The sequence below is a fragment of the Stylophora pistillata genome, chromosome 2 (assembly GCF_964205215.1).
Source record: "Stylophora pistillata chromosome 2, jaStyPist1.2, whole genome shotgun sequence".
Lineage (NCBI taxonomy): Eukaryota > Metazoa > Cnidaria > Anthozoa > Scleractinia > Pocilloporidae > Stylophora > Stylophora pistillata.
The window spans coordinates 35,242,810-35,268,257 of NC_142520.1; the positions used below are offsets into that span (position 1 = coordinate 35,242,810).

The 25,448-nt window shown below is 38.4% G+C and overlaps 2 protein-coding genes and 2 long non-coding RNA genes across 4 annotated transcripts in view; 1 reads left to right on the forward strand and 3 right to left on the reverse strand.

Moving 5' to 3' along the window:
* Positions 1 to 10,827, forward strand: LOC111334584 (cholinesterase). The gene is made up of 7 exons (XM_022940372.2): positions 1 to 1,073; positions 3,502 to 3,681; positions 4,665 to 4,825; positions 5,960 to 6,064; positions 6,316 to 6,775; positions 8,595 to 8,860; positions 9,505 to 10,827. Exons 1-7 carry the CDS (start codon positions 472 to 474, stop codon positions 9,642 to 9,644), a joined length of 1,914 nt encoding a protein of 637 aa, XP_022796107.2. The 5' UTR covers positions 1 to 471; the 3' UTR covers positions 9,645 to 10,827.
* The window catches only part of LOC148739251 (uncharacterized), a 23,676-nt gene continuing 6,963 nt past the window's right edge, over positions 8,736 to 25,448 (reverse strand). Inside the window, exon 2 of the long non-coding RNA XR_015997345.1 lies at positions 8,736 to 8,936. This is a non-coding gene — a long non-coding RNA (uncharacterized LOC148739251). The remainder of the gene's footprint in view (positions 8,937 to 25,448) is intronic.
* On the reverse strand, positions 9,764 to 16,548 carry LOC148739252 (trace amine-associated receptor 4-like). The gene has a single exon (XM_088751092.1). It carries the CDS (start codon positions 14,651 to 14,653, stop codon positions 13,706 to 13,708), a length of 948 nt encoding a protein of 315 aa, XP_088607218.1. The 5' UTR covers positions 14,654 to 16,548; the 3' UTR covers positions 9,764 to 13,705.
* Positions 9,764 to 25,448, reverse strand: part of LOC148739253 (uncharacterized) — a 17,749-nt gene continuing 2,064 nt past the window's right edge. Inside the window, exon 2 of the long non-coding RNA XR_015997344.1 lies at positions 9,764 to 12,308. This is a non-coding gene — a long non-coding RNA (uncharacterized LOC148739253). The remainder of the gene's footprint in view (positions 12,309 to 25,448) is intronic.

A 25,448-nucleotide genomic window follows, 5' to 3' on the forward strand; every position in this document is an offset into this window, starting at 1 on the left:
TTGCGCAGTAATTTGTTTCGGACCTAAAGAGAGGAAAAGGGGAAAATTTTACCGATTGATTGCCAGCCACTTCGTTAACTATGATGAAAAGACAAATTATACTTTAATTCCGGACTTTGGCCGCATTCCACGCAGTGCACTTGGCTTAGAATCTCTATGCTGTCACGAGATCCCCTGGACTGGGTTTTGGTGGGCAACTATGAGCGACGTGAATTAAATGAAAAATAATTTATGGAAGTTTTCTCCGACATAGTAATCTACCAAAGTTGAGGGAGCAACAGGGGGAGCAACAGGGGGAGCAACTTTTCATGTAAGAAATTTATTTACGGCGTATCACACTTCGTCCATCTGGCCTGCAGTCTGAGAGCCACTTCCGGCTTCTAGCCCATTCTCCCGTCTGAATCACACGGTCGCGTAATAACTATCGATTCTCTTGCCAGCAGCCGGCTTTTGAGTTCAACAGAAAAAGCCATGGCCAATTTTGTCTTAATTTTGCTTGGAACAGTAAGTATCCTTTCGGTAGCTTCCAGCTTCAGCGGATACGCGCCTCTTGCTCCGATTGTAAACACAGTTTCTGGCCCCGTGCGCGGTGAAGCCATCGTCTTAAACACGAAGAAGACCCTTGTTCAATACCTTGGAATACCGTTTGCTAAAGCAGGAAAATTCGAGGCTCCCCATTCGCCGATCCCGTGGAAAGATACGAAGAACACAACTTCTTTTGGGCAGGCATGTCCTCAAAATCCTTCCTTGGTCGTAAACTCGACAGAGAAAGACACAGGGGAAGACTGTTTAAATTTAAATGTCTTTGTCCCACAAGACAAAGGGACAGAGAATGGTAGTAAGTTATCCGTCATGGTGTGGATATATGGAGGTGGATTTTCAGTAGGAAGTGCTGCCTACCATAGCTACAATGGTCAATACCTTGCTACCGAAGGAAAAGTGATAGTCGTTACTTTTAATTACCGTCTCGGTGTACTTGGGTTTTTGTCCACGGGATCAAAGGAGATCCCCGGTAACTTTGGGCTTTTAGATCAAGTGAAGGCCTTACAGTGGGTACAACAAAACATTGAAAGGTAAAGAAATCTCAAAGTATACATGGTGTAAATCTGAGTTGCTAAATTACCAATATGGATTTATCTATTTTGAATTCGATCTTCCTACCCATGCCACGCACTCATAAGCAAAAATTCTGCTCTCCATGCTGTAATAGGAGGCAATTTGCCTCTCGCCATCCAACTGATCCCTATGACTTTCACGTGAAGCGTGAAGTGGTGTTCTGTTGCCAGTCGTCATTTAAAAAAAAGTTGAAATAAAATAGCTCGGAAAGAGTATCATAAAACCCCATACATTAATCATGCATTCCACTTCTTTGTCTTTCACGACATTAAACAAAGTCTACCAATATTTGAATGCATAATTAATGTATTGCGTTATAATTATGGTACGCTTGCCAAGAGCTCTTCAGGAGAAAAGGAGACCCTTTAAGTTTTATACAAAGACTAGCATATTTCAATCATCTTCACGTGTCTTTATTTTTGCCAAACGTACATAAGAAACAAGAATTATCTACAGTAACAACTATCCAGGAAAGCGTAACTTAAGCTACCTTCTGACAGTATCGATGCTAATTAAAAAATAGAGCAGGGAGGAAGTGTTTTATATTAATTTTGCAGTTTAATAACCAAGGGGATAATGTAATGTAATAGCTTTATTGATGTGTCAATATAAATTATTTAGTTTTTATAACTAATTGGGGACACAAAAAGAAATAAATAGATAAGTAAATGAATAGAAAAGATAAAATATAATTATTTACAAATAAGAAATTATGAAGGATATATAATTATATAATTTATTTGAATAACATTGTCTAAATTGTACATCAAACAGTAGGTATATAAATGGTGGTCTTTAAAGTGCCTATGCACTTATTCTTTTTTCTATTCTGCATTGAAATATATTGACTCTTAAACATGTTTTTGCAACATTTGTGGTATTTTGCCCTTTTCTCAATTTTTTATCAAGCTCTATAACCCACAGATAAAATGTCTGGCCAAGCAAAGAGGGACTGGGCACCATGACGTTACAGTAGGAATCTTGTGGAGAGAAAGATTCTTCATTGAGTCAGGGGTATTTGAAAAACCCCAAATTACACATCTAAAGGGCATTTTTTGGCTAAAAATACTGTAATTACAGTGGCTTCAACACTCACTTTGCTTCTTTGATAAACTTGGTGTTACTACCATTACATCACAGGTTTCAATACTCTTTAATGCGGCCAAAGAGATACAGGGAGCCTAAGTTTGAAACAATTTCGGACTTTTATCACCTCGTAAAATAACAAAGATGCATCAGAATCACCCACAAATCTTACCAGACACCCTCTATATACTTCTATTTTTATGATTTAATGCTAAAAAATAGGTGTCATAGGTACTTTAAGAGTTGCACAGGTCACAACAGCTATTGTTGTTTATAAGTAATGCTAGGTTTTTTTTCGTAAAGTTCTTTGTAAAAGATTCCATATTCAACAAGCCTTTCAATTTATTATCCAGTTTTGACCATAATTTATATGAGGTCCTTGATATCTAAGAGAATGTGGACACCTTTTTGTTCAGGGACACTGCTTATTAAAGTACAGGTTCTGAAGTTCAAGGAACGTTGGTACTCCTGTGGGGCTGGGTGAATTATTGCATTTGCCCACTCCCTATATGTGGGAGGTGGTCAAGAGAGGCTGGAATACTCAACTGTGAACAAGTGAAGGAGCATTTTATAAAAGGCTACTTAATTGCATTCCCACCCCCAGTCCCTCCTCCTCCCCTACCCCTTCTTCTTCCCTACCCCCCCCTCTCTCCTACCCCTCCCCTTCCCCCTTTTCTAACTATAGATAAACCTCAATTTTCAAGCTTGAAAAAAAAGGGTTAAAAATTTAGTGTGATGTAAATTAAACCTGAGGAACCATGTTAATTAGTGGCATATGTCGTAGGATTAAACCTTTTTCATCCTTAGTACTAATGTCATCATTATCATTGTCAGTAACAATTTGTTATTACTATTAATTGTCATTATTATTGTCATTATCATTGTCACCATCATTGTCACCATCATTGTCACCATCATTGTCACCATCATTGTCACCACCATTGTCAACATCAGTGTCAGTATCATTGTCAGTATCACCATCAATATCATTGTCATTATCTTTGTCTTTATCACTGTCATCATCTTTATCAATTTATCATCATTATTATTATTCAATGGAACATCAGCTTTACATGATTAGGCTTGAGTTTGACGTGACTTGTTGATCAATGAATCTAGAAAAAAATCATAACCTACTTCAGATGGTCGGAAGTTTAAATCCTCACAGTAACTTCGAACTTTTCCCTTGTCGCACATTGATATAGAACCATCTTCCAACTGTCAATTTGTTATTTAAGTTTCTATTTTCTGCTGCAGATTTTCTTTGCACAAATTTTAATTTTGCTAAATGTTCAACAGGTTTGGAGGAAATTCAAAGGATGTAACAATTTTTGGTCATTCTGCTGGAGCAGCAAGTGTGGCCCTACACATGTTGTCACCCCTTAGCTATGGGCTCTACCACAAAGTTATTATTCAAAGTGGAAGTGCAGCAGCCACATTTGCGGCAAGTGACAACAAAACAGCCATAGATTTAGCCAGGTAAGCAAACACAATAAAAATTTATTTTCATTTGTAATAATTATCGTAGTACCCAGAATTGAAGGCACTATGAGATTTTGCCATGGCTTATGCATCTCTAAAGAGGAGGTTTATTTAGAAACCATATTTTTTTTTTTTTTATCATTGCAGTACCAGTGATATGTTAGATTACAGTCACTGTATAAGATATTGGTCATATATTGAGGTCATATATTGAATTGTACTAAATAATACAAATTTACAGATGAAGCCATTTTGATTTGATCAGTTGCTCTAAAACCTCTCCCATACAATGACATTTTGGACTTAGTTGCCTCACTCCTTTCTTTTTTCTATCCAAGTCTTTGCAATCTATTTCAAAGTTTTAAAAGGCATTGATACCTTATTTTTTTGCAATTATCTGTGAGTGATTAACAGATCTAGAGCTACACGTTTTAGTGAACTGCATTTGGTGGTTTTGTGTGTGCAAACAATTGAGTTACCAGAAAATCAGATGTTTTTGGTGTAATTTTCTTCCCCGCCTAGCCGCTACTTGATAACTTTGAGTGTTTTGGCCATAACAAGGAGAAGTTACACATTCAGTTAAATATTTGTGGGAGATAGATTGGGTAATAGACATGAAAAGATTACTTGTATATCTGATTGGGGGAAAATGAGTGCATTTTTCATGTAACAAAAGTGCAAAATTGTAACACAAGTGCAATTAAGTTACAAATTGCACATCCTGTCAAAATTTTGTCTGTCTTACTTTAAATTATAAATATGTTAAATAACATGATTTCTAGTGCAATATTAGGTGTAAATAAGCACTTATATAAATTTTTCAGACTATAAAATGCTACCACCCCAAGGGCTTTTCCAATTTTGTAGTCTTTTAAAAATGTACTTGTGCATATTAACACCAAATTGCACTTAAAATCATGTTATTACTTAAGTATACGAACATTATGGCATACTTGTATCTTACCTGTATTTCTCAACAGTGCTCTTGCAACTCGTGTGGGATGCAACATGTCAGAACTAAAGAAATGCTTAAAAAGTAAAAATGTATCAGAAATCCTGAAAGCTCAGAGGAATATTACTGGAGATCTTTTATCAGATAAACCTTTGCTGTTGCCAGTTGTTGATAATCACTTCCTACATGGTAAGTTCACTTTGACCCTGCTTGACAATGCATTGGCTATTTTAACATCAACATCAATATGCAGGCCTGATTTTTTTCAGGTCTGATTTTCGCTATTGCATAAATAGCGCTCTCTACTGCGAGGATCGTGCATCATACGTATCTAAAACCGCAGTTCAAAATGTATGAACTTCATATATTCATTGTATCTGATTTATCATCACGGGTTTATTACGAATCAACTTAACGGCCTGTTCCCAGTTGGCTTGTTAGCTCAATTGGTAGAGTGCTGCACTAGTATCGCAGAGGTCAGTGGTTCGAATCCCGTACAGGCCTGATTTTTTCAGGTCTGATTTTCGCTATTGCATAAATAGCGCTCTCTACTGCGAGGATCGTGCATCATAAGTATCAATATGCATATTGTTTAAGTTATTCTTGTGACCTCAATGTGAGACTCAGTGGTGATTGTGGGAAGAAATTAGATGTTAGATGTAGTTCCAGGTCAAGACAAAAGTTAGTTCAAACAGTCACAAAATTAAGCCACACTTGCATTTTGACTTGAACCTTTTCTCTTGCAAAGTTTGTAAGGGGCTCTGTGGGATTGCCATCTTAGATATAGGGCCAGATCTGTCCAGAAGAACAACATTCGTCATGAATACAGCATATGCATGTCTTTCAAAATAGAATAGTGAAGAATTTGTCATCATCATTATCAATATTTTTTAGAATCGCATCATTGAAAAAAATCTCGCATTCTGATTGGTTAACGAAGCGAGGTATTTAGCGTGGAATTGTGAGTTGAAAACGAGGCTAAGTGATATTGTTTCGCATCCACGTAATCATAACAATTTTAGGTTATGTTGTGTCCTTTTTTTACTTATTTTTATTCAGTTATGCGATTCAAGGAAAATCCGTTACTTCACTCGTGAACTCCACATTAAATTGCACTTGAAAACCGATATCGCACTCATCGCTTCGCGATTTGTGCGATATCGATTTTGGCGTGCAATTTAATGCGGAATTCCCTCGTCAAGTAATGAATTTTCCTACAGTGTATTACTGTTGTTGTCACTACATGGTCATTAGCATTATTTCAATGGTATTATTTGTGGCGATATTTGCCACAGACATGTCACTCTCCTCTATACTTTGCAGATTTTCCCTATAACCTTCTTGTTGGTGGAAAGTTCAACCAAACTGTACCAGCAATGATAGGAGTTACCCGTAATGAAGGCGGGTTTTTTGTCCTTCCGGAAAAGGGTAAGAACATATAGTTCTGATCATATACATGTCTTTCTGCTAATAAGCCCACATTTTGATGTCGTCTGTGATCTGTTACAATGCAATATGGAATCTATTTGTTTTATATCATAAAAAGCAAAATGATGTATATGGTGACTTCAATTATGCGTCTAATTCCTCTAATGACCATGAGTAAAAAGCAATCAAAATTTGTGTTTAATTCAGCTTTTCAGTTATTTTTATTTCTTTATTCATATATTTATTTTTAGGTGTGACACCTGGAATACCCGGTATAGATAAAGGTATCAACCAAACCACATTTGATAGCTGTGTGAGGCGTGGTCGGCACTGGGTCTACAACCAAACCCTAAAAGTTGTGGAGTCAGTGATTTTCCAGTATACAGACTGGATCAACCAAACAAACCCACTGGCAAGGTTCCGTCAAAAATACCTCGACTTGATTACCGATTCATTATTCAAGGCTCCTGCGGTCCGTTCAGCACAGGTCTTTGTTAAGAACAAACTCAACGAGACTTTCTTTTACTGCTTTGATCATGTGAAGTCTAGATTTCCAACATGGGCAGGAGTTTTTCATGGGAGTGACCTAATTTACGTGTTTGGACATCCCTTTGCAAGGTACAACAAGAATGTCAGTGAATCTAATCAAACGGAAGAGATAATTTTCTCAAAGAAAGTCATCACCTTTTGGAGTACATTTGCCAAGACAGGGTGAGTCTGGGCGGCACTTGTTGACGAAGTGATGTTACCATGATGTCATTTTGAAACTTGACAGTGATTCAGCGATGATTTCAGTATTAAGGACCATGATTTATTGCCTGGGGAGAGGGGAGAGGTTTTGAGGAGGGGGGGGGGGGCACTTGGTTTTCAAGGGGGATGGACTGGGTGTCAGTCATCTCTTTAAATAGAGGACTATAAAGGAATAACTATCGCTGAGGTGGGATTATTAGAATACTACAGAGCCAGAAGCCCATGGGCTCCTGACAGAGCCTTATGGGAAGATTAGGTAAATATTATTGTGGCAGAACCAAAATCCTGCAAACCCTTCCCCACCCCTCAAAGCAATGGAAGTGACATAATAGGCATAAATGAATAGCGCTTTATACTAATGACGTCATGAAGTTTTAGACCCCCCCCCCCCCCCCCCGCGTGACTCAGACAAACAAATTCCACTTCTTCGAAAGCTACAAGGGAAATGGCGAGTAGTTCGCTTCATTCCCTTACAGTTCTGACCTAAGAGGACGGCGTTCCTGGCTCCATATTTGAAAGAGAACCGGAAGAATACACTGTAGACCAGCTAAAACGGTGGTTAAAATGTAGGGGCTTAAAATTAAGCGGTAAACGAGAAGATCATGTACAGACTGTGTGAGATGAGGGAATTATCACACCCTTGATCCGGCAATCGATGATGGAAAATGGTTTGCTACCAAAGTTTTTCAAGAAAATTCTGATGTAAACAATATAAAAAGGGGGTTGACAGGCCTACACGACTCCCCAGCGCGTGTTTAGAATAGCCTATTCAAAGTTTGGCCCTCACAAGTATGTTTTTGAGCGATCGCCCTCTTTTGTAAGATACGAGCGGCGGATTTTTGTATATTTCGCTCAATACTGGTTGTGTTTCTATTAAATGCCAGTTCATGTAGTTTATGTAGTTAATGTTCATGCAGTTGTCATTGAATAATTTCTGTTTCTTTCACGCTGAATTTTCTCTTTCTTTCGTTGCTCTCCTCTTAGGAGCATGTGCTCAACTTACTTGCGCTGGTCTTAGATTTGCCTTCAGTGGATCGGAAAACTCGGCTGTTGGACCTTTTCCGCCGGGCCAGTGAAGAGCACAAATATAACTTAAGTGTTTCTTGTTATGTTTTTCTCCGTAAAAAAACTCACGCGAACAAGCCACTAGCCAACGCTTGCACTTTGCCATGTCTCGCGAAGGTTTTGGGAAAGGAATGAATACTTTCTTCCCTAATTCCTTTCACTCTTTGAGTGATTTTGGCCATTTATCTACATATCTTGAGTCTGTCTTACACTCACCCCAACAACAGTGTTTGGTACCAACCATGCCGCTTCCTTTTAGAACGCCAAGTCATTTTTTGACGAAATTTTCCGTCGTTTCGTTTTAATTTTACAGCTCTCGCTCATACATTTCCTTAAGCTGGTCGCAATGTTTGTCTTAGTCTGTGCGGGGGGTCTCATAGGTTATCACGTAACAAAGTCTATTTTTAGTAATAGTATAAAGCGCTATTTAAAGAACTGCCAATTTTTTTTTCTTATAATGTGATTGGCTGAACTCATTTGAGTGACCCCTGAGGCCCTGAACAGCACAACAGAAGCACTGTAAAATGGTCCTTTAATACAGGCACGTTTTGCAATGAAACTGCATAAAGCCCTATGTTATGATACTTCTGTATTTGTCTGGGAGGGTGGAGTGGGTGGGCCACGAGGAGGCTTAGAGAGGAGTTGGGTGCTCATTTGAATGTGCACGGTTTGTTGTGACAATTATACGAGTAAAAATTAAGAATCTTTTAAACAGCAAACCAGCGCCAGATAGCGAATGGCCAGCATACACTCTTGGGAAAGAACAGTATATCTGTTTGAGTCCAGAACCTTCCGTACAAGCAAAAATGCTACCAGAGAAGATGGCATTCTGGAATTCACTGATCCCTACTTTAACAGAACAACAACCAACATCGGCGCCTTTTGTTTCAACAAAACCTACAACTTCAGTGACTTCACGTCCATCTACAACCCCAGTAACTCCACGTCCACCTGAACAGAGGGATGAAGTAGATGATAAAAGTAAGGCTCTTTATACATCGTGTATCAATATCATTGGCGCGTTTTGATTTGAAGGATTTTCTTGAAAGTCGTCAATCTGCAGAGAAAAGTTCCCAAAAAAAAATAGTCCCAAAACACACTTCACAAGCCTCTTATTTTTTGTTTTAGAACTCATTGAGGTATTCATTTTCGAAGGCATCTATAGTGTAGTTTGATTCACTCTGTCAAGGTAACTCAAGAGATGTTAAAACTTCAAAATGACCCATTTTCTTCTTTGGTGATGTTTTCCTCCCACTTAAACCTTTACTCCCAAGAGTGTTTAGCATCTAGTTGCTCTTTACAATATCACCCCTTAAATCAAACATTAAAGTCATGAGAATTAAGGAAACGATCATCAACTAAAGAGCTCTCGATTGTTGAACAAATTCTCTTTATCAGCACCATAGAAAATGTATAGAGAACAGTATGGAGAATATACATGTTGATGTTAGGGTGGAAAGTGTTGATGAAATGAGGGTCATATCGAATTGCAACAACTGATTTGCTCACGGAAAACATAATGTGCAAAATTAAACAACCCAAAACTTTTTCTGCCACAATATCATCATTCCATTTTCTATCGCTTTGTTTTGTTTTCATTTTTGTTGTTATTGTTGTTGTTTCAGAAGCCGAGTATGCCCTTATTGGTGTAGTCGCTGCTCTTGGTCTACTGGTCCTTGTCCTTCTTGTGGTTGTTTGGCGTTATAGGCGTAAACTAGGAGATGGTATCTCCGACCCTGGTGGTCTAACAACCAGGCTAATATAGGTCCAACCTTGGCAGACATAGTTGCAATCTTGGCGGCTTACGCCCTTAACCTTGTCTTTAGTTTCAAAGGTGTTTTCTGAGCGTCAGTTTCCCATTCTAGGATATTGTAGTTCTATGCCAAGGATTTTATGTCCCTGTATTGGCCAGTATCATTCTAATACAGTTCAATACGACGGAACCCTAGGTTAAATACCTTGTATGTTAGCTACGGTTACCAAGTGAGACTTTATAATCAATTCTTTAAGTTTCAACATGTGCGCTTACCAAAGGGTCTCAATGGGGTGTTAACTTTTACGGCTAACGGTTAAGATTTGGCCTTTTTTACGGCTTACGATTAATATCTTTCCATTATTGTCACCAAAAACTTTTTACAGTTAATTTTTTGTACGACCACCGGTTAAAATCTGTCAATTTTTACGCCTTAAGGCTAACTTTTTTTGGCCGGCCGTATTTTACGGCTAACGGGTTAACCCCATCGAGAACCTCTAACTAGCATTATTAGATTAGTCAATGTGTTATACGAAAGAGATCTTAACTTGTAGCTAGTTTTAAAGAGGTATTTGATGAGGAATCCTCGGTGTTGGTTATAGAGAAGCTTCATACACCCTTTGTCGCCTTAACATTGCGCGATATTAACATTTTTACCTTTAGCTTGAGTGCCTCGAAGAACTTTATGGTCTAATGACTGTACAGGACATATTAATACTTTAGTCGAGTGTGCTGAGCCCATAGTATTAAGCGCCTATATGTCGGGGCACACAAGGGGAAAAAGTAGAATTAAACTGGTTGCAGGTACTAATGGTAGAAAATTTTGGCCTCTTATGTTCTTCAGGTGGAAGGATTTTTCGGTTAGAGTCTTTTCTGTTTACACTCCCATACCAGTTAGAAATGATACACTGGTCAGTATAATAGTTTTTCAAAGTGACCAAACGCAAATGCGGAAGTGAAGTGAAGTTCACATCCAGCAGTTAGCGGGAACTGTAAAAATGATAGGGAAGTAATGAAAAAATTGCAAAAAGAAAATTTTTACATTGTAGCGGGTAGAGAAAAATACATTGATGCATACATGTACTTACGAATGATATTTGTAGTTTAAGTGGTTAGTTTATTTAATTGTGAATCTGCCCGGCTAGACCAGGGCAAAACATCAATAAATGAATAAAGGAACCCTAGGGCAACATTCTCCCTTGACTTTGTTCAGTGAACTAGAGAGGCCCAAGAAAGTGCCTTTATCCGGTTGGAAAGTGGCTAAATACTACAGTTTCTTCGTCCTACCACGCAAAACCACTGTTGGAGTGTTAAATCGGTTGGGAATTCAGCTTTACCAATGAATAAAATGATTCCCTTCTTTCTCATGTTCTACTTTGCAGTGTTACACTTAAGAAACTGGCCTCTCAGACATCTTTTATCCTGAAAACGCAGCTGACCAGGATCTTTGTTCAAAATGTTGTGGACTCACGAGGCGTAGCCGAATGAGCCCGCAACACGGCTGTTTCGCGGTGGAAATTTAGTTCGCGCATGCGGTATACAAGAGACATCGGGTTAATTATTACTTCTCTGGTTAATACCGAATTATGCATTTGCATAAATCGGGCGTCCATGGCAACCTCTCGGGCTAAGGTCTAGTTTAGCCAATGAAATCTTGCTGTATTTGTAATGTATGCGAGTGAAATTTAGCACTGATGGCGGATGCATTCACATGGACGAGGCATTTGCTGTCGGAAATTTGGGTAAAATCGGTTAAAATTTGCCTGTGTTCGACTAAAACGCGTTGCTATAGTGGAGCCCAACAAGCACACCCTATGAAATCGACTGAAAACTTTGATTTTGATTTGGGATTGGCCCGAATTTTTTCCAGCAAAGCGAGAGTCACAAGAGAAGTCGAGAGTGTAGTAACACTCCTAGGATATTTTGCCTTTAACGCCTGCTACGCGATACTTTGTCATATTTTAAATTGACCAGGTATAAATATGTTATTCTACATCGTTGAATTACGCTGAGAGAGGGGGAGAGACCGCTGGAGCCTATGCATCCAGAATTGAGAATTAATCAGTTATGGTTTTGTTTAAAATAAAACTTCAGAATTAAAGTCAAATGTGCTTACATCACACACCTGTTTAAATCAAAACTTCTGCTGGCTAATGTTTTTTGACTGAATGATAAATAGTAATAGAGAGTGAACGAGTGCCCTTTTTAAATTTCCCTGTTCGTTCCCTCGCGTTCCTTTTATTCACGATTGCAATTTTTCTTCCCCTCCCTCAGTACCATAGCACGTTTTTGCCATTGTTCAATTCTCATTCCCATATGTTTAGGCACCAGATCTCTTCCCTTCTCTTTGCTTAATTTATTGCTGTAAGATGATTGTTCATTAAAAAGCCTTCAAGTAGCATATCTTGGCGAACATTCTGAGTTATTCGTACTGGCTCTTTTTAAAGCCAGATGTGCATGCAATTAGAATTCCTGCGTATCAACACCAGTGGTTTTCTTGTGTGAGCTGATTAAAAATTTTTCTCTTCAAACTCTGTTTCCAGGCGAGTGGGATTGGTGCGTAGTATTCTTAGCTCTATCTTCGGCGTTCTATGAGCAGCCGTTCGGTTTCTTTTTTTCCATTTGTTTCGCCTCAATGGCTGCTCTCCTCTTCGTGTAGCACGAATGTAGCACTTGCTGAGAGTCAGAAATTTTAATAAACTGTTTTAATAAAGAGAAATCATTTTTCCTTTTCTCCACTTCAGTTGGAATATTTGATTCTCTATCAACACGATTCATTGTGCTAATTTTAACTGTGTCGTCCATAGACCTGACATCTATCTCACTCCACGTGCCGATAACAAATGTCAACATGGCCACCGGGTTTAACAAAGTGTCGTTTTTACTTTAAACGAGGAGTTATTTCTTACTAACAATTTTAGAGCTAAATTTAACTTTCATTTCAGAAGAAAAAATTCGTGATGAAAACTTGTTTTGTTTTAAAATTGTCCTTGATATCAAAACGTGATCGGTATCATTACGATAGAGAAGAAACTACATGTTTAAACCATAGTTAGTAGAGGGGCCTAACTATGTTTAAACTATATTCAAAAGAAAAACAAAAGCTAATGGGAAACTACCGTGACTTTTTCTTCCCAGGCGGCGATAGCTGAACACTTTTCTTCATTTTGTTTCACTTTTTTCAAATAAAGTCCTAAGTGGACAGAGCATAGTGTCCTTAAGAAAGCGACTGGGAAGGTCTGACCAATAGCTTTAGGGCTACAATTATTATAATGATGAAGACTTTAATTCGTTGTGACATGACAAGATACTATACAATGGCGGATGAATAAAATAGCATATTTTCATCCTTGCATAACGTTCTGACTTAATTTGTGTACCACTGGGGGAAAGTATCTCTAAACAAAAAGTTTCAACTTCAACAAAACCATACCAAACAGATGGAAAATTGTCCTGTTTTCTAACAATACTCAATATTTATGGCCCTTCTCAGAATTAAAATAAAGTAATTGAATGGAAGAAGAGTTTTGTAGCCATCATGTCAATTAAGCTTCAACATTCTAAACTTTTCAGTTTTTGAAAAATTTTACTTCACTACTCAGTATAAACGCCGATGCTCCTCTTGCCTCAGCTAATCAAACCTCAATTTTTATATCTGCTTGTTCAACCTGTATTTGGAGGCGAGTGGGGTCGGTTGTTATAATATTAGCTCTGGCGTTTTAAGTGCAGCCGGATAGGTTTCTTCCGCTTTCGATTTGTCCCCTCTACGCGGCTGATCTCTTCTTGGTGTATAACACAAACGTGGCACCTACCGAAACTCAATAGTTCTGAACGGGCTAGAAAGAGTTTTATTATTGTGTAAAACTGCAGGTTGCAACACTTACATAGGGTAGATGGAACTGAATGTTCAAATCCCTGGATGAGATCCAAACGTAACTCTTCACGGTGCCCAATTTACATTATCACTGTTCAGTTTATAAAACCAAATTGTCTAATCAAAAATGGGTTTCCATGTCTTCTTGTACAAACTCTTATTGCAGACGAGCGGGATTGAAGTGAAAGGATTTGTAGCTCTATCTCCGACTTTGTAGGTGCAGCCGTTCGGTCTGTTTTCTCGATTTGTTCCATCTGTATGGTTGCTCTCCTCTTCTACAGAACGAACGCAACGCTTGCTGAAACTCAGGAATTCTCAATGCATACACAACTGGATTGACCAAAGAATTTGAATAATTTAAAATGTTCACTATGTAATAAAACGTCCAAGGTGTTGTTGTCTTTGTATAGTAGATTGAAATGCTCATGATAACTAATGGAAGCCAACAAAGTAAAGCCAGCATGGATACAAAAAGTAAAGTGTTTGTTAAGCGTTTCCTTCGCAGAGCTCTGTTTCGACGGTGTGAGGTAACTCTTTCGCGCTGAAGATTTCTCCAGATCCCGATGTTGCAGACACATATGATTATTGTTAGACACAACAGGACGGACATAAAAACATACAAACCAGGTTCCAATGCACTAAAAGCCGATAACAGAGTAAGCATTGAAGACAGCAAGACAGCGAGTGTCCAAAGTATGAAAATGGCGATGTGGTATGTTCTGGTGGACAGTGATCGATGGTTAAACGGCCAATATACGGCATAAAATCTCTCACAGGATATGAAAGCTGCAGATAGAATTGAGCCGAACGCAAGAGTGGCATCGATGCATCTGAAGACCAGATAAAAGCCGTGTCTTGCTGTCCAAAGCTGATATTTTCCTCCAACATAGTAAACGTAAGAGGGTACAGAGTAGGCTCCTAACATTAGATCAGCTAACGCCATGTTCATAACTAGAAATAATTTTTTCCTGCGAAGTTGTTTGGTAACTGCAAAGATAACAAGAGTGAGCAAGTTTCCTGCAATGATCAGGACAGAAGATAACACGAAGGCGCAGCACAATGCAATGCCTTCTGCCTTGGAAGGAAAACGTTTTGCGAATTCGGACGCATTTTTCAGGCTTTCGTTTACTGCCGACGTGTCAATCATTGTAAACCTATTACCAAATGATTTGAGGTAAACAGTTTTATCGGAGAAAGAGAAAATTCTTTTAACGGAGAAGAGCTCAGACTCTTGCAATAACACGAATCAACAACAGATGAACATTTTATTTGATAATTTTATTCAAGTAATTTCTGTAGTTGAGGTAAATAATATCACAAATGTCCGTTGATTAAAACAAACGGTTACAGCCGCTCATTCATTTTTCTGTATACTTGGTAAACAAATTTTTGCCTGGCTCAAAACTTGTTCACAAGCCGACTAGGGCGTTATGAGTTCACAATAAGAGATAATCTTCATTTGAATGAGAATTGTAAAATCTCCTCAGGATAACTTGCTCTGGACACATGACACTTGATGCCATATTCAATTTCTAATTTTGCATTAAACAGTCGTTCTACACCGTTGACTGCAAGTGATTCATGATAATAAGAGAGAGAGATACCAATAAATTTTCATCTCAAGCAAAGTACATTAACATTACTCATTGGTTCGAGAAAACTTTGCGTGTCCTTCTACTTGGATCTTAAAAGTATTTTTACAAATTCATGTTTGAGGATGAAGTAGCTTTCATACGGGCTGAGTTAGCGTGCAGGTGTTTCTGCATCCAGTACTATTAAAACGTGTTTTTAAATTGTTTTTGATCTAAGAACGTGATCATTATCTTTATGATAAACATAATATTTCGTGCTCCAACTGCGCCTCAATAGAAGAGAAAAACGAACTAAGGGTGAATTAGTTTTTCTTGCGAGGCGGTGTGATCGCTTAACACTTGACCTATTCCATTTCAACTCTTTGAATAGGATCTTGTGGAGTTTTGAGAGTGTTCTTTTTATAAGCAACACGATTAGGAATGTCTGAAAGCCTAAATAGAGGTATGAATTTGGGCAATAACACTGGGACTATAAAGAGTTTTAGTCTTGTGTAAAATGGCAACATTGTACATTCACAGAGGATAAATGAAATAGCATAATCGAATCCTTGAATGAGATCCAAACCTAACTTCTGCGGACTGCACTGCTGCAAAAAATAACCTTATATCAATGAAAAAAAGGCTCCCCTAAGGCGTTATCATTTCACAATACGAGATCATCTTCTTGAAGTGTAATAACTGTTCAGGATAATTTGTTATGGACACATGTCACTTGATACTCTATTCAACACGAAAAAGTTACCTCATAGCATCAAAACAAAGTTCCACGGAGGAAACCCTTAACAAAGACTTTATTTCTTGGATCATGAACATTTTAATCTATCTAACAAAGACAACAATACCATAAAAGTTTTATTTCCTGGGTAATAGTTTAAATTATTCAAACTCTTTTGTCAATCCAGTTGTGTATGTACTGAGACAAGAGAACCACAGGCGTTGATACTGAGAAGTTAGATTTATTAGAGGAGCCATGAATATGGAGTATTATTAGAAAATGAATAACTTTCCACCTGTTCGTTAAAGTCTTGTACATGTTGCAGTAGAACCTTTTTGTTTAGAGATACTTCACCAAGATGTACATACAAATTATATCTGTATAATATCTTGTCATGAAACAAACGAATTAAAATCTTCATCATTATGATAATTGTAGCCCTAAAGCTATGGCTCTAATTCCCACACCTTTATACCTTTGGGGTTATCAGAACTTCCCTGTTGCCTTCTTAAGGACACTGTGCTCTGTCTGCTCAAGACATTATAAATAAGCTGCCTCGGAACCAAAATAGTTTCCCCTTAGATTGTGTTTTTCGTTTGAAATATAGTTGAAAAGTATAATTTCCTCTTTATCATAATAATAACGAGCACATATTTATATGAAAGACAATTTTAAAACACATTCAAAGAGCACAGAATGCAATAAAAACCTTGAGGTAAATTCAGCCCGAAGGAAAGCTACTTCAATCTAGACATAGATCAAACAAAATCCCTTTGTAATTCCTGTCACACTTTGTAATAACACTTGTCACACTTTATAATAACACTTGCCGCACTTTGCAATAACGCTTGTCGCACTTTGTAATAACTCTTGTCGCACTTTGTAATAACACTTGCAATTTGTAAAACCTGTCATACTTTGCAGTAAAACCTTTCGCATATTGTAATTAAAAAGATGTCGCACTTTGTAATAAACTTGGTATAGTATACAAAGTGTGACAGAACGCTTGCATAAAAGTCATGGTTTTGATCCTCCAAATGTGTTCCACGTATTGCAATTCTATTTATAACATAACCAAAGTAAAGCGCGCGCTCTGATTGGTCAATTTAGTGTCCCCCATTTGCCCATGGGTGTACGCTGCTGACGTGAGCAAATGCAAAGACTATTTTTCCGCACGCGCTTGTTTTTTTCTGGTCACGTAAGATTTGTTAAATAAAAGGGAACTCTTTCGCTACAATGTATCAATGTTATGTTATAAAACAAATGGTAAACACCACGGCGTACACTACTGAGTTATGGATGCACTTGGGAGGTTTGCTAAGCACTCAAGAAGCTAGAGTCGCTCTCGGCTATCGCCTCGAGCGACTCTTACGCTTCTTTCGTGCTTAGCAATCTCCCGCGTGCATCCATAACTTAATAGTGTACGCTGTGGTGTTTACCATTTGTTAAATGATGAGCCATTTCTAAAGTCATTTTTCCTTTCAACAATCTTGAAAATTTTTTTGTTTTTGGTTGATCTCCTTAAACTGAATTCAGAAACATTTTGGTCTAGAAAGAGAGATTTGAAATGTCTCAGCATTTAGAAAAAAGAAATTGATAATGAGTGCATGGTTTGATAGATTAAAGCGGAGACCGAACAGGCAACGTGCAGGCGATAGGAAGTTTGTAGTAAGCAAAGCATTTTAAGTTTCCTTATATAGATATGTTGTTGCTGATGTAGTAATGAGCTGAGCGGTCACCCTGCCTGAATTGCACTTATTCTGTCAGACACTGGCGCGCAATCTTTGTCGATTACCACATTCTGTCCAGTTTTAATGCCGACCTAAATTGATGTTTATGAAAAGTGGCTGTGACAAGATTTCACAGGTAGCGCCAGTTTATTAGTATTCAATTCGGGACCAAAATGAAGTTTACGGTGGGGAACTCTTTTCAAGCGGACAACTTTTATTCGAGAAACAAATAGACTCCTTGACTGAATGCTTGCAGAGTTAGTTTTATTCAAGCACGAGACTAATTAACGGAAGTGACAATCTGTTGAGCCTGTTCGTCGATGGCGGAAAAGTGCTCTCTCATTGAGGAAGAAAAACTGTAAATCTCAATGTCATAAGGAATGTGATGGGACGGAAAGGGCAATTTAAAAAGCACTCGTGCACTGTTTATTGTTGTTGATCATTCAGTCAGAAAATAGTACCCAGCAAACGTTTTTGACTTCTATTTAACGTCCATCGAGGCCTAAAATACAATTGTACAAGCGAAAAAACGTAATTTTTTTCGCAGGCGAAAAAAAAAAAAAAAAAAAAAAAAAAAAAAATAGCACAATAGTGGTGAAATTGGATACCTGTTGGAGTCGACTATCCAATAAGTCACGATGATGAATTTGTCTAAATTGTCGAATGTCGTTACCTGACCGATAACGCCAGCGACGGGGAAAATAAACTATGTGCACTAAACAATAATAATTATCTTCCCTATTTATTTACTAGAAATGCCTTCAAAAAACGCATGAAAAAGAAGTTTTGAGACCCTAAGTTTCAAATTTTGATGACTATTCTGCGAGGGTTCTGTCACACTTTCTGACCAAGTTTATTATCAGTGCGACAGCTTTTTTATAACAAAATGCGAAAAAAGTTATTACAAAGTTTGACAGGTATTACGTGGATATTTTCTTTTATATGTCTTAATTGAAGTAGCTTTTCCACGAACTGAGTTCGCTTGCAGGTACTTTCTGAACTCTGTGCTCTTAAAATGTGTTTTAAAATTGTTTCAACAATACCTCAAAAGGAGGAACACGAACTAAACCTTAATTATTAAAAAAAATTAAAAATTATTCATTTCTATTTTCTAACAATAATCGATATTTATGGCTATTCTAGTGAATCTCACTACTCAGTATCAATGCCGATGGTCCTCTTGCCTCAGCTAATTAAACCTTAGTTTTTATATCTTCTTGTTCAACTTCTACTCGCAGGCGTGTAGGATCGGCTGTAAAAATCTCTTATTTTTATCTCTGGTGTTAAAAGTGGAACCCCATTGTTTTCTCCTTTCAATTTGTTCCGTCTTCATGGCTGGTCTCTTCTTGGTGTATAACACAAACGTAGCGCCTGCCAAAATGCAGTAGTTCTGAACGGGCTATAACGAGTTTTATTATCCAACTACACTTCGTAGAGTACAAATAGCGCCATAGACGATTACAAATATCACGCGCTATTTGTACTCTAGAGTACCGGTTAAACAGGTTTTCTTGCATCGCGCAAGGGAAGAATTGGATTGTAGTTACGAAAAAAAAAATTGCGGACAATTTGAATCATAGTTCCGACGAAGAAGAGTCAGAATGGCTGGCAAATATAGATCCAAGTTTATCAGATCGCGGAAAAACAGCTAGACGACCTGGAAATTTCTTCTTTTATTGAAGAAAATAGAAACAGCAACACGACAACGCGCCAATTCCGTTCCGCTTCGCATACTTCTGTCACGCACTCCAAGTAAATATACATCCGCGAAATTCCCCCGCACTGAAATAACAGTTTGACGTGTTGGATAATAAATAACTTATTAGACGTTTAGTTGTGTAGTATCGCTGTAGTAGTAGTAGTAGTAGTAGTAGTAGTAGTGAACTTTATTTATCTGTCGTGAAAACCTAGCGCATAGCACTAATTGGGGACACAGGGTAAAAGCTTTAAAAATAAGAAATCTGGGACCTATTTACAGAATTATTTACCTAACCTATTAACAGTTAAAATTATTTATCAACGTCCTAGAGTTAAAAGTCAAATGTTACAGAGCGCACATTTTTTGCATCCATCGTCAATCATGACAGCCATGTCCGCTCTCCTGATTTTGCTCTTAAAGTACAAAAAGTAGTATATCAACTAAAGTAGTATAATAACTAAATCCGCTTTGTCACGAGCCACAAAAAACTCATCCACGCGTGTCATTGCATAATCTCTGTTTCTTTATTGTTGACGGTCCATTTCTGAATACATCACCCATTCAGATTCTTTGGGTCTCATGTCTCAAAATTACCGACAGACAGTCGGGTTTTTGTTAACAGACTCAGAGCCACAAAGTTGTTATGACCTTTGTATGAGCGGTCCTGGGCATTTAGTATCGAAGCAAGTTTTCCCTCAAACTTTGTTCGTTAACTATCTTTGGAAGTAAGTAAATAAAGGCCACTTTGGTTTATGGAAACTCGTTCTTTTGAAGTATAGCCGAAACATGTAATTCAGTCTTTTTGAAAGAGATAACGTCACGTATTTTGCACAAAGACAATTTTAAAAGACATTTTAAGAGTACGAAATGTAGAAAACACCTGCAAGTAAACTCAGCTCGTAGAAAACTTACTTCAATTGAGATAAAAATGATAAAAAAAACCATCACGAATAAATTTTTGTTCTAATTTTGTTCTACAAATGATAATCGAAAATAAAAAATAAAATAAAGAAACCCTTGATAAAAACATAAACCCATCACTCTATGGACCTGGCTGCTATGAGAAGTTATCTTTACATATGAAAAATGATATGCTCCCTGCGCGCTGTGCAGATATCACGCTTTCGAAACTGGAGAAATTAATTTTGGTATTTCATCGACATCTATATAATAAAGCTTTCTAATTATGGGCGATGAAAAAGTGCTGAGTCTTCACTTTCTGATGGGATCTATAGCTTCGATGACGGTTTCAAGTTTAGGCACCCCTTGGCCATGAATAGGGGACCTTAACCAAACCACGACGGCGACGGAAACGAGGACGTGGCAAAACAAAAGTTCTAAGGGCCAGAACAATAGCTCAGCAGGTGCGTGGCGTCGTCTGCACATGGAAACCGCGACGGCGACTTATTTTAATTTCTACTTGGAACTCAAAGTTGCTTATATACGTTATGCTGAAGTTCAGGTGTGGCGCCGTAAGAGAAGGTAAACATATACGGCCATTTTAGAAATTCTAACTTAAAATATAAATTTATTTTTTAATCGACGTCTTCCTTCACGTTACCGTCCTGACTGCTTAAAGTACAATACAATACAATACAATACAATACAATGCAATGCAATGCAATGCAATACAATACAATACAATGGAATGCAATGCAATGCAATGCAATACAATGCAATGCAATGCAATGCAATGCAATACAATACAATACAATATTCTCTATTTAACGAAGGTGGCGTAATTAACCCAACGAGTTATCTAACTTACGGCCTTCACAACAAGCCCACCATCCTACCCCAGGGGAGGACATCCATCACACAGTAATCTCGTGTGTGGGAAATTAACGTCTCCTACCCCAACCCTACAGGAGACGGGGCCTCCATTTATTCGTCCCTATCCAAGAAGACTAGAATATCTAACCATTTCTTGATGTTATAGAAAGGTAAAAAATTCTTCTCAATTATTTTGAAACCTTGAGTGTTGGTCCGGCCAGGGCTCAAACCCTCGACCTCCCGCACAACAGTCCAGCGCACTATTCATTGGGCTAACTGGGCGGCGGTCCCTAATGATCTCCGTTTCACGCAAACTAGTGCATGGCTTGTGTTAATAAGCAGTTAAAATTTCTAAACGGTAACAAATAGGAATAGCTATGACTCATAGTAGCTTAAGGTTTCCTCGACCGGATAAGGAACCCTTACAAACTTCCTTTCACCTGCATGTTGCCCAACTGGGTCTCCGCTTTAGTTGATCAATCAAAACATACTCTCATTATTTATTTCTTATGTCTCTTAAATTCTTTGTCTCAGCTAATTAAACCGTAGTTTCTATACCTTTTTTTTCGACCTCTACTCGCAGGTGATCGGGATCGGTTGTAATAATTAGGGAGTTAAAGCAAATCATTGGGGAGTTTAAGCAAATCACTACGGCTGGCGCTGCTACGGCTATCGTGGTTGACGAGGCTTGGGGAGAGTACGTCGCCGTAGCCCGCCAAAATTCAACTTTAAGCAACGCGAACTACAAACCTAGTACGGCTGAGAAGTGTAAAACCAATAAATTAAGCTGATAGTTTCGAAACGTCAGCTTTTGTAATCATTACGGTGGCCAATTTACCATTTCAACTTTGTTGATATATCCAATAAATTAAGCGTCTTCGCGGTAGTTTATTGCACGTCTAAAAACTCAAAATGACTTCGTTGAAAGGGACGAGGGATTCCAACGTTTGGAAAAAAAAATTGTAAGCGATCCTGTGCACAGTGAATGAATGAATTAAAATATTTGAGCTTACGTGTTGTAAAATTGCCAGTTTGGAGCTTATAAACACCAAAGCAAAGTTTCTACACGGTCCCTCATAACCCTCGTCATTCCTTGGCCTCAGCTATTTGAATTTCAAGTAGTCTTTGAGGTTTGAAAAGGAAACGTTAGACTTTCTACCTACGCATTTCACTTTGCGTTCGCTGCGTTCTCCATGTGCACACTGCTTCGATCCTTCGACAAACCCGGCGGCAAAAATAAAGGCAGTATCACTCGGTAAGGGACAGCAAGCTTGATAAATATTCCCGATAAGCTATTTTTAAAGATGTTAAGTGTATTTCAATAGTTAAAATTGCTCAGGAGAATGTATAAAGCGAAGAAAGAAGCGAGATAAGTTCACGTACCACAGACTACGCCGAAACCTTCCCACTCGCGTAGAAGGATTTCCCGCTACGGCTGGATGGGAACCACTGACATGCGCAATGACTCGTTTCTGGACAATTTTACTTCCGGTAGCCGTAGCAGCGCCAGCCGTAGTGATTTGCTTAAACTCCCTATTACGGCTGGCGCTGCTACGGCTACCGGAAGTAAAATTGTCCAGAAGCGAGTCATTGCGCATGTCAATGGTTCCCATCCAGCCGTAGCGGGAAATCCTTTTACGCGAGTGGGAAGGTTTCGGCGTAGTCTGTGGTACGTGAACTTATCTCGCTTCTTTCTTCGCTTTGTACATTCTCCTGAGCAATTTTAACTATTGAAATACACTTAACATCTTTAAAAATAGCTTATGGGGAATATTTATCAAGCTTGCTGTCCCTTACCGAGTGAATCTGCCTTTATTTTTGCAGCCGGGTTTGTCGAAGGATCGAAGCAGTGTGCACATGGAGAACGCAGCGAACGTAAGGAGAAATGCGTAAGTAGAAAGTCTAACTTTTCCTTTTCAAACCTCAAAGACTACTTGAAATTCAAATAGCAGAAGCCGAAGAATGACGAGGGTTATGAGGGACCGTGTAGAAACTTTGCTTTGGTGTTTCTAAGTTCCAAACTGGCAATTTTACAACATGTAAGCTTAAATATTTTAATTCACTCATTCACTGTGCATAGGATAGCTTACAATTTTTTTTCCAAACGTTAGAATCCCTCGTCCCTTTGAACGAAGTCATTTTGAGTTTTTAGACGTGCAGAAACTACCGCGAAGATACTTAATTTATTGGTTTTAAACTTCTTAGCCGTACTAGGTTTGTAGTTCGCGTTGCTTAAAGTTGAATTTTTGGCGGGCTACGGGGACGTACTCTCCCCAAGCCTCTTCAACCACGATAGCCGTAGCAGCGCCAGCCGTAGTGATTTGCTTAAACTCCCTAATAACTCTATCTCCAGCGTTTTAAGTGCAGCCGGTTGGTCTCTCCCTTCGATTTGTCCTGTTTTCATGGCTGCTCTCCTCTTGGTGTGGCACAAATGAAGCGTCTGCCGAAACTCAGTAGTTCTGAATGGACTACAAAGAGTTTTATTCTTGTGTAAAATGGCAAGATACTACACTTACACAGGATATATAAAACAACATGTTCGAATCCTTGGATAAAATCCAAACTTAACTCCTTACGGTGCCCAATTTACATTATGGACTCACTTGATAAAACCAACTTGTAATGTCTAATCAAAAAATGTCTATATCTTCTTGTGCAAACTCTTCTTGCAGATGATTTGGATTGAGTGGGAAGATTCTTAGTTCTATCTCCTGCGTTATAAGTGTAGCCTTTTGGTTTCTTTTCTCGATTTCTTCTGTCTCTTTAGTTGCCTTCCCTTTCCTACAGCAAAAACGCAAAGCTTGCTGAAACTCAGGAACTCTCGATGTATACACACTGGATTGGAAAAAGAGTTTGAATAACTTGATATGATCACTATGAAAAATAATTTCGGTGGTATTATTGTCTTTGTCAGATATGTTAAAACGTTCACGATAAGTAAGGGAAGCCAACATAGTAAAGCCAGCATGGATACAAAAAGTAAAGTCTTTGTTAAGCGTTTCCTTTGCAGAGCTCTGTTTTGATGTTGTGAGGTAACACTTTCGTGTTGAAACTTTCTCCAGACCCCGATGTTGCAGACACACATGATGATTGTTAGACGTAACAAGACGGGGATAAAAACATACAAACCAGATTCCAATGAAATAAAAAACGACAACTTCCGTCCTTATCATTGCAAGAAACTTGAAAGGCCGTTTACACGGCAGAAAAATCGGGTACGGACGTGTCAAAAAAGGAGTACGGGCCTCATATTTTTGCCCGTGTAAACAATCCGTACCATGTTTAATTTTGGGGGATGGGAACGGAGCCGTGTTTTTTCTGGTTTTGGGGCCATAGACGTCTATGGCCCCAAAAGCAGAATAAACACGGCTCCGTACCCATAACTCAGCATCACGCCTCGCCATTTTGTCTACAAGAATTACGCATGTTCGATAACAGCACGCAGCTGTCCCATGCAAGAAATTAGTCCGGTCCCCCAAAAACTGCAGTGTAAACGCAACCTTGCTAACCTTATGCCTCTTTTTGTCCGACCCGTGATAAAACATCATCCGTGTAAATGGCTAAAATTATGCGGTCCGAACTACTTTTTTGACACGTCCGTACCCAATTTTTGTGCCGTGTAAACGGCCTTTTATTTACCTTTGTTCGCTTTGCAGTTACCAAACAACTTCGCAGGAAAAGTTTTTTCCCAGTTATGTACATGGTGTTTGCTGATTTGATGTCAGAAACCTATTCTATACCTATCTATGTTAGAGAGTTCTATTAGCTTTGGACAGCAAAATGCGGTTTTCATCCGGTCATCAGATGCACCGATTCCATTTTTGCGTTTAGCTCATATCTATCTACGGTCTATATATCCTGTGAGAGATTTTACGCTTTATAATGGCCGTTTAAGCACCGATCACTTTCAACCAGAACAAACCGCATCGCCATTTTCATACTTTGAACACTCGCTCTCTTGTTGTCTACAGCACTAAATTTGTTAAATCAGTTGTTTTAGTTCAGTTCAAATTACTTTTTACGAGGGCGTCTCCATTATGTTGTGTCTAACAATCATTTTATGTGTCTGTAACATTGGGATCTGGGGAAATTTTCAACATGGAAGTGTTCCTTCAAAGCAGCAAAACAGCCTCGCGAAGGAGACGCTTAACAAAAACCCTTTTTTGTATCCATGTTAGCTTTACTAAGTTGGCTTCCCTTACTTATCATAAACTTTTTAATCTTTATAATTGGACAATCGTGAACATTTTAATTTATTCAAACTCTTTTTTCAATCCAGTTGTGTATGAACTGAGAATTCCTGAGTTCCAGCAAGCACTACGTTTGTGCTGCACTAAGAAGAGAAGAGCCATGAAGACGGGACAAATCGATAGAATATAGCGAACGGCTGTACTTAGAACGCCGGAGATAGAGCTACGAGTATATAGCACTGG